Source organism: Dendrobium catenatum, unplaced genomic scaffold (genome assembly GCF_001605985.2).
Source record: "Dendrobium catenatum unplaced genomic scaffold, ASM160598v2 original_scaffold_161204, whole genome shotgun sequence".
NCBI lineage: Eukaryota > Viridiplantae > Streptophyta > Magnoliopsida > Asparagales > Orchidaceae > Dendrobium > Dendrobium catenatum.
In genome coordinates this window covers 672,179-682,055 of record NW_021479630.1, presented here as the reverse complement: position 1 = coordinate 682,055, position 9,877 = coordinate 672,179, and the positions used below count along the sequence as shown (strand labels likewise).

At 36.2% G+C, this 9,877-nt stretch overlaps 1 protein-coding gene across 1 annotated transcript; it reads left to right on the top strand.

Moving 5' to 3' along the window:
* Positions 1 to 1,967: 1,967 nt before the first annotated feature.
* LOC110092972 (phosphoenolpyruvate/phosphate translocator 2, chloroplastic) lies at positions 1,968 to 6,573 on the top strand (the record flags this gene model as incomplete). The annotated part of the gene is given in 8 exon segments (XM_020817694.2): positions 1,968 to 2,090; positions 2,187 to 2,339; positions 3,014 to 3,099; positions 3,270 to 3,354; positions 4,225 to 4,344; positions 4,438 to 4,506; positions 5,298 to 5,427; positions 6,169 to 6,573. Coding segments are annotated over 8 exon segments (837 nt in total), but the record flags the coding sequence as incomplete, so codon positions are not given.
* Positions 6,574 to 9,877: the final 3,304 nt, after the last annotated feature.

Sequence of the window (9,877 nt, the reverse complement as noted above, 5' to 3'; positions counted from 1 at the left end):
TATGGCCCAACTACGATTCTTCAAACCCCTGTCACCCAACTATAGTCCTTCGACCTCCATCATCTGATTACGATCCTCTAACAATCTTTGCTCTACCTTCGACAATCATTGTCCGACCCTGGTCCTCCCATTATCACCCTCCTACAATCATCCTATTTTTATCGCTCAACTATAGTCCTCTGACCACCTGGTTGTGATCTTCTAACCACCGTTGTGCAACTTCTATCCTTCGAGCACTGTTGCCCGACTTCGACACTAAAATAATGTTCGCCCGACTTATGCCCTTGGACCGCCGCCCTCAACTATAATCCTCCAACCATAATTGTCCAACTACATTCATCCAACCATAGTCCCCTGACTACGGTTCTCTAGTCATTGTCACCCAATTACAATCCTTCAAGCACTATCGCCCAGCTACGATCCTGAGATCATATTTATTTGATTACAATCCTCCAAGCACTTTCACCCAACTTCGGTACTTCAACCACCGTCATCTGACTATGATCCTGTGACTTCGCTCGATTACAATCATTTGACCATCATCATCCTACTTCCAATCACCATTGTTTGACTATGGCCCTTCAACCATCATCGCTCGACTATGATCTTTCCGACTACTATCACTCTATTATTGTCCTCGGGCCACCTTCCCCCCATTATGGTCCTACAATCATTTTTACTTGACTGCAATCCTCCAACACCTTCATTTTACTATGGTTGCCTGACTACGATCATCCGACTTACAGTCCTCTGACCAATGTGCCTTGCTATAGTCATGCCCTCTGACATTGTTCAACTATTACCCCCAACAACGTCAATGCACGCCATTGCCTATATGGCATATGTTTGTTGTATATATCAACAATAAGTCTTGTCATGAACTGAAAGATTTATGTTGAACTTCTTGGTCCTTGATCTCCCAAGAATGACCAAAGAAACAACTAAAAATCTTGTAGATAGCTCCCAATCCATAAAGTTCTTCAAACTTCATCACATAATTTAATCTATATACTTTGTATCACCTTCTTCCCAATTACAGGAAGGAATATCGTTTATAACAGGTGAAAAACACTAGTTGAATCATTATAATTGTGCTAGGGCCTTTGTTTTTTTCACAATCATATAAAAACTTATATTTTCTCTTACAATTTCTCTCTCATTTGTATGTATACCATATTTTCTTACAAATGCTAAGGCGTTAAACTCTCTTAATCTAACGTTGTGAGTGTTTTAGCATGGAACACTACCAAACTGGAAAACCAAGCATTAATGATAGAAGAATTGATTCCTTTCGGTTAGAGTTCAATTAGTATACTTTGTATAAGCGAATTGGTTTGGTTAGTTTAGTTTTTAGGATCTGGAAAAGCTTTTACATGTTGAGTAGTTTATGTTGTATGTGTCCTAAACTATTTGTTTGGAAATGAAATTCGGTCTTAAATTTATGGCCTATGAAAGTTCTTTGCTGTTTTAGGTTATTGTAAACCAGATTGAAGAAAACCAACTTAAATCTAATTTTATGAGATCAACTAAAAACAAATCATAGCAGTATATGTAGTGATTGACTTAGGAGCCTGGGTGGCTACTTTGTTTTTCTCAATAAATTCAGTCGTTCCCTTTTTGTCATAGAATGACTTTTCATTAATATTTTTTAACCAATGAGTGAATCCACCGCACTTAACCACAATTATAGCTGATAGCATGTCCTACCCTACTTTTTGCGAGTAATATCATCTCCTTTTGCCCTTTTTCCTGTTTTTTAATCAGTGAAGTGCTTGTTGAAAAAACCTATTTGAAAGATTTGTGTTGTTCATTTTAATGCTCGCTAGATTGAATTTTCAGTAACTGCGTTCATCTTTTTGTTTTTTTCCTGACATGTTTCTTTTAGGTCGTTATATGCCTTTACCATTGTTAATTGGTAGTTAGATCATAGAATAATTGACCTGTGCGTGAATTGGGCATGTTTACAGATCCTGGAGGTCTATCCTTTCCCAATGACCATCTCTGCATTTCAGTTTGCCTTTGGGAGCATCGTAATATTCATCATGTGGAGCACTAACGTTAATAAAAGACCTAAGATATCTACTTCGCTGGTATTTGCATTATTTTACCTGAATCTTTTCCATGCACCTAAAGTTAATGAAATCACTGCTGAAAAATATTTAAGTCTTTGAGGATGATTTTAACAGCTTGCAACAATTCTTCCATTGGCTATTGTCCACACACTTGGCAATCTTCTTACTAACTTGAGTCTGGGGAAGGTTGCTGTTTCTTTCACGCATACAATTAAAGCTATGGAACCCTTTTTCTCGGTTCTGTTCTCTGCCTTGTTCCTAGGAGAGGTATTGTTCTACTTCATAGCTTTTCCTTACACCAATCAACGGATAATAACATTTTTTTAATGGACAACAGCATTTGAAACAAAAGGGTGAAAATTATTTTTAAAATGCTTCTGAATTCCTCATATTTTAAGCTGTGTGATGCTATTACATCCCTTATGAATTTTGCTTCTCCAACGGATCATTTAGGCTTCATTGGGGACAATTTTTTGTTGCTTTCTAAAACAACTTTCTAATAAAAAAAATATATTGAATTAGAAAATTTTATACTAAAAAACTATTTTATGAAGCAGTACGAAAGTTGTACCAAACGAAGCCTTAGTCGCTTAGTATAAAGCACATTTTGAAAGCAGTGAACTTTATTAAATCCATGGTTTGGTTGGATACTTTTAGAAACCAACATTGATGTTGAACTCCATTAACTTCGTCAAAACTTTCTCAAAGGTAATGATTTCATTTTCAAATGCAAAATCAGTGAAAACAAAATTATTGTTTTCTAAAACATATTTTCCATCTTCAAGTACCCAAATGAACCTTAGTAAATTGTATCCATGATAATGTTGACAATGTGCCATCAAAGCATTTCAATATATGAAACATGAGTGAGCAATCTATTCTTCTTGATCTGCCTGCATGTTTCCGAGAAGAACTAATTTTTTGTTTAAATATTCATGCAGTTACCTACTATTTGGATTATATCTTCTCTCGTGCCAATTGTTAGTGGTGTTGCACTGGCATCCCTCACTGAAGCATCTTTTAATTGGTTGGTACATCGAATTGAAACTTCCAGTTAACTAATATTATCAGAACATTATAAGATCACTGCTGCTTCTAATGCCGGAAAAAACAAAATGCTTTTATTGAGTTTATGAGAACCCCTTTTTTAATTTACATATTGGAAAACAATTAATGATTATTCAAATTTTGAAATAGGATTGGATTTTGGAGTGCGATGGCTTCTAATGTTACCAATCAATCCCGGAATGTTCTCAGCAAGAAACTCATGGCTGAAAAAGAGGTAATTCAGATGCGGAATAGATTATGTTTGCTGAGGTGCTTACAGTATGATACAACTGGTTGTTACTGTCTTATTACTTGATGAAATCATTTCCATTACAAAAATGTGCAGTACTGATAGCATTTCTTTTATTTAATGTTCTGATGATTAATAGCAAATTGTACAAGGAAAACTAGGGTTTTCGGCATGAGAAAAGTATATGTATGTTGAACAAGATGTAGAGAGTAATTTCTAAATTTCATAAAAGGAGCAAGAAGAGAAGAGGTATTTAACTAATACGGATGGAGCTTCTAATTTGTTGATGAAATCACTGAACAAATTTTGAACAAGTATGGCATGGTGAACCTTCAGGAGGTTGACTTGGCAACTTTTCAAGGGTTTGAGACATAGATACTAAGAATTCCTAGTTACTAATGTCACGGGAAGAGCGAACTCCACTTTTACCTTGTTAAAAAGGTCTCTGAAGGATACAACATTGTAAAATTATTTGAAGAAGCTCTGCTTCAATCCAGTTAATCTTACTGCATGGAGATTGCATGCATTGAACTCTTTGATTCTGGCTTGTTTTGAGAACTGGCCATGTGAAAGGCATAGTGTGGGATCGTCAAATAAGGCCAGTCTGGGAGATTTTGCCGTAGAATTTTGGGTTATTTATCATTTTCGCGCATTCTCTAAGGAAAATCAGTAGTTTAACTGAAACCACTCAATTTTTAAGATGGCTATCGGAAGTATTGCTGCCACTGAGGATTAGTTTGGAGTTATCTAGTGTTTATAGTTATTATGCTTTGCAAATATATATTTTTTTACTTCCTGACAATTATTATTTGGTTTCTAAAGCTGATTCCTGACATTGAAAATGTTTTTTTGCAGGAAACTCTGGACAACATAACATTGTTCTCCATCATAACAATTATGTCTTTTTTATTTACAGTGCCTATAACTCTATTTGTTGAAGGTATCAAGTTCACCCCGTCTTATTTGCAATCTTCTGTGAGTATCAGGTGCACAAATGTTTTCAATTTTCTTTCTTCTTATTTTTAATAATTCTAAATAGTTCTTTATTTGTCCTTGTTCATTTCACAGGGTTTGAGTTTAAGAGAGTTTTATGCTAGATGTTTTCTTTCTGGACTCTGTTTTCATGCTTATCAGCAGGTAAAATGCTTTTTCTCTTAGCTTCTCAAATTAATTTCACTGTAACGATCATTTATTTGGCTTTCGTGCATCGTTTCCAATCAAATGATGTAGAAAATTCGGTTTTTATGGAGGTTAAGGCATCTGCGTCTCCTCATTGGTTTCTGAATTATAAAGAAAGGCACTAGAAATCCTTCTCTTTTATAATATTTATGGACAAAACAGATTCAAATTTCAGGGATAAAGAAAGGTTCATGCATTGTTTCCGATGGAGATCTGAAAGTCCAGTTTTTGCATACACCTTAGTTAGGAATTCAACCAATCATGTTTAACAGAGTTAGGGCAACCTCAAAAAATTGAGTCCAACCAGTCTTAAATTCATATCTTACTTCCCAATCAGTTTGACCCTGCTCAAATCAAAATTTATAGGCGCCAAATTGTTTCGATTGCTATTCGGGTTTTGCTCGAAATCCATTTCAAAATTGTTTCAATCCTCGTGCTTTACTTCATGACAAGTCTCAGTATAAATATGCCCAATTCTAATTTGATCATGCTTTTAAGAGATTTGAAGTTGTTGAAATGTTAGCCTGCAATTACACAAACATTATATTGCAAATTGTGAAATTTTTCTTTTTCTTAAATCTTACTTTCAAGAAAGATGGCATTTGAAATTTGCTCAATCATTATACACGGGCATATTAAACTTGCCCATTTTAGTTCAGTTATAGTTTTGTTATCAGTTTTTGTTTTTTATTCATCAATTCCTACAAATATTTTCCACTGTACTAATTCTCAAACCATACAACTGGCAGGTCTCATACATGATATTGGCCAGAGTATCACCGGTTACCCATTCAGTAAGCAACTCTGTGAAGCGTGTGGTGGTCATTGTATCATCGGTTATCTTCTTCAAGACTCCTGTGTCAGCTATTAATTCCCTTGGTAAAAACTTCTCTTTCTGAGTTCTTTTTCTTATCTTTGAATGTATAATACACCTTAATTTGCTGTGACAAGTAACTGAGCGGGAGTGTCCTAGACAACAGATTTTAAATAAATAACATCAACGTCTGCTGCCATGAAGTTTTTTGTAACATTAAATTTCTTCCATGTTTATATTTACAGAGAAGATGAGAGTAAAATAAAGTATTTCTCAACCCCACCTACAACAATGACAGCCCCTCGTACCAATTCATATTTGCCTTCCGATATCTGTTGTCTTAATAGACGAGATTTGGCCCTTATATGCCTCATCCTGAGAAGGCAGCAAGTGCCGTTGGTTTTTTCATTGAAGAATGCCACTCTTGCTTGTAGCAATCAAATGTGGCAGTGCCATTCTCAGCTTTAAAGAAAATTACTAGCATTTTTGTACTTAAAAACACATTTTTGCTATGTGGGAAAAAAAAATTCCGTTTTCCTTTTGCCTAGTGGTGTGCGCTTTTACTGTTCACAGAGACAAACCAGACGATTCTCTGTATCCGGTCTCCACAAGTAATAATTCATTCATTTTGCCGGTGTTGATTGTAACTCCTTATTTGATACATTCTAAAAACATTTCACTTAACATAGAACAAAAACGAATGTCTCAAATGATGAATTGGATCCTTAATTCCACCTTCTAATTTGCTTCTACATTATTCTTTCATAGATTCTCCTCGTTTAAACTTTTGGTCACTCCATTTTCAGGAACTGCTGTGGCATTAGCAGGAGTTTTCTTGTACTCAAGAGTGAAGAGAATAAAACCAAAAGCAGAATGAAGAAAGCTGCAATTATTCTTGGAGACCCAAGCCTTTATTCGAGGGCGATTATTGCATTCTAATGATGACTGCATTCTTTTGCTGCCGACTTCACTCTTTCCAGTTGAAGTATGGATAGCCTCTCCTTTTTGTCTTTTGGGATTTGTTATGTGTTGAAATTTGTCTGATTGAAAAAAAAATTCTTTGGAATGGCAAAACCTGACTCAGGAGAATCTATGATGTAAAGTTCAAATTTCTCCATCTGAATACAGCTTTATTTTCTGAAAAAACAGCATGTCAGGAACAGTTCTTTATGTGGAAGCTTAACAGCTCTATTTTTGTCGATTGCTATCAATCCTACTTGTGGGTAGGACATGTATGATTGACATAAATATGAGGAAATGATTCTTTGCACGTGGTTAGGAGCTTGGGATGCAACTCAACTTGGTCGGTTGGTTTAGACTTTTGGCTACTAATCAAGAGGGTTTGAATTTGAGTCTTGCATGTGTGTGAGTTGTCCTTGGCTCAAACGTCCCAAAAAAAAAAGGTTAGGAGCTTAGGCTATCATCGAAGAGGTCTTAAATTTGAGGCATTGTATATGCGATGTGTTTAAATTTACAATCAAATTCATTCCAGATCTAAAATAATAATAACGTCTTGGTGAAGTTTGTTTGTTATGGTAGTGTCACTCTTTATTTCATGATGTTTAGTTTTGCGAGAAATAAAAATGTGTTAATCCGAATTAATCTATTCTAATTTAAGCAGTATAGAAATGAACATAACTTAAGAAGTGTTTGACAATTATAATTTGTTGAAGATCAAGAGTATTTTTGAGATGGTTGTAATGTTTTATAAAATCGGCTGTGAAGTTGCTTTGAAGAATGTAATTTAAAAGCTTTGATTGTTAAAAACATTTTTTGTCACAAAAATTAAAAAAAAAAAAACAATGAGAAATCAGTAACTAAAAGAAATTATGATTGCGATTTGAAATATAAATATATGAGAAAGTTGTCACAAACCAAGCTTAAGACACATTTCCTTCAAGTGTATCTCATGTGAGGTTAACATTTTGATTTTATGCGTTGTCCACCCTTTTTTAAAAGTGTTTTTTATAGTAATTTCAAAGTCGGTGAAAAAAGTAAATTTTTGTCATAAAATTGAGTTAGCAATTTCTCATATAGAGTGATAAAAATCATCTAAATGTATACATGCTGAATGTGGATGGAACCGTGTGATAAGCTCGGACATAGGTGCAAAGCAGAATCGTGGGGCGGGCTCAGACGAGGTAGGCGTGTAAGAACTCAAATATGTGAAAAAAATTTATTTGAAAAATATGAAATTGGCGTTGATCCGTAAGCGGAGAGCTTATGGCGCTGTAGCCGATGAAATTATATAAATAGATATAACTAGTATACTATATATTACTATAGTATTATTAACTGCAGAGTAATTAATTGATGTTATACTGCATACTAATGACCTGAGATGTTAAGGATTGAGATGTCAGAACGTATAGATGGAAAATTGAGATAGATAATCAATATAGACAGTGATAGCATGTATTCTTATCATGATTATGCATATTATTGCTCTTCATTCTGTATTGATTTTTCAGCTGTAAGTATTTTGTGCTAGTACTATGGTCATTACGATTTACTAGTTTTCAAAGAAAATGGTAAGGATCTTGATATGAGGCTTTGATACATGTATAAATTGTTCACATGCAATTCTAGGAAAAAAACAATCTTATATCTTTCTGATATTCATTGTTAATTTTCACAGGCATCTTATGTGTCTTTGAGTTTAAAATGAAAGACAATCTGTAATCTACAATAGAGATCATGAAGTTGTGACAAGTTGGAGATGAAAAGGCCGGGCTCAGAAGCGAAGCGAATCACAAAAGGTGAGGTTGTACGCGGACGCAAACGGAAGCTTCGAACCCACGTCAAGCCAGCTCGACGAGCTCATTGTCAAGCTAATGAGCTGAAGCTCGAGACTTGTAACAGCAACAATATAACCGAAAGCACTGGCCCAACACTCCACAATAACACTTGCACATTGCAGACTTGCTCAGCAATATATAAACAGTCTCATATATAACAAGTTGTTATTAATGAAGTATATAATATAATTCTCTCATGGAAGCTATAAGTATACCAAAATATACTCACTGAGCACACAACTCTTAATTCTTGTATCGGTTTACTTGCTTTTCGTTACTTGGCATATGTTTGTAATTGCCTACTCTTTATGTGATCAGAGCTATAGGTCATTATTATAAGAATCCTCTACAACAATGGTGAATAGGCATCCATCAAAATGACTCCCCCACTGATACAAGTCAACAACAATAACTGACGCTGTCTCCGGATTGACTAACAACCAGAGGCTCAGCTGAAATTGCGTTGCATGGCTATATTTAAGAATGAATTTTCTCCTCTACTGTACACTACCCTACCTGAAATCACAGGTCATAACTTCTGTACCTAAGCCAAGGTTATTGAAAGTTTTTTTCATGGTTCATGCGATGCCCGGATGCAAAGAGATCCGATTGCACTGTGGGGCGTTGCGCGAGACGAGCCTAATGCTGTCATTGACTAACACCTGAGGTGCTAAGGATCAGAACTGTCACTTGGCTTGCAACTCAGAATCTCGCAGCGGCTGGAGCTGCCCAATGCATTCCCTTTGTAGATCCTAGCGTACAGACATCCACACATCGGGACGTCACCAACGAACCACTGCGGAGCCAGGGACAAATCCGCAGCTTCAAGGAATGAGCTTCAACACTAACTAGAATGAGCCAGGCGATTGGCAAATATCTTTTGGGATATCAAATTTTAAGGCGACTCTCCTTGGTGACCGTGCGGACCCTCTATTCGAAGAGGTCATAACTACATATTAAATGGGTTATCAACCACTTACCGGCTTCAAAACTGCAATAAGACAAACTGCAACTACTCACACTGGTGATCTTTTACACACTCTTGTGCAATGAAGAGGCAGTCTAGGTGAGGCCGAAACCAGGCTCGTCTACATCTTAATTAATCATTCTCTCTCGCGGCTTCCGCGACGTGTCGTTGGTTCAACTAGTCTCTCGGAACCCACTGCTCTCCTCAATACCAACTCAGTTCCAGCGTCTCCAAACCAAGGGCAAATCCATGAAACCAATATTATCTGCGAGATTTGTGGAAACAAGGTCATTCAACAGTCAATGTTTGGTACATACATGACCCCATATACCTACTGAACATGTGTCACCTCATTTTCCCCAGCAAGCTCTCAACCTCACCTATTGGTATTTGATAGTGGAGCATTTCCCATCTCACATTCGATTCCATTGCCCTTCAATCTCCAAGTAATATTGTTTCCAACAAGTCACGCTGGAAACTGACAATAGATGCCCATTCAACATACTTGTAAGGACTTTCCTATACCGACAAGTAGTCTTCAACTACTCAACCAACCATATTCCATCTTTCATTCAATCTCTTCTTGTTCACGATCCTCACAACTATAAGATAACTGTGATATTCATTCTACTCAAATGGATTATAACCAACGACCAGAAGACCGACGCTCTACTCGCGGGTGTTATGGTTTTTATCCTCTTAACATTCCACTGGCAACATCCTCAACATCCTCGTCATCTACACAACTCA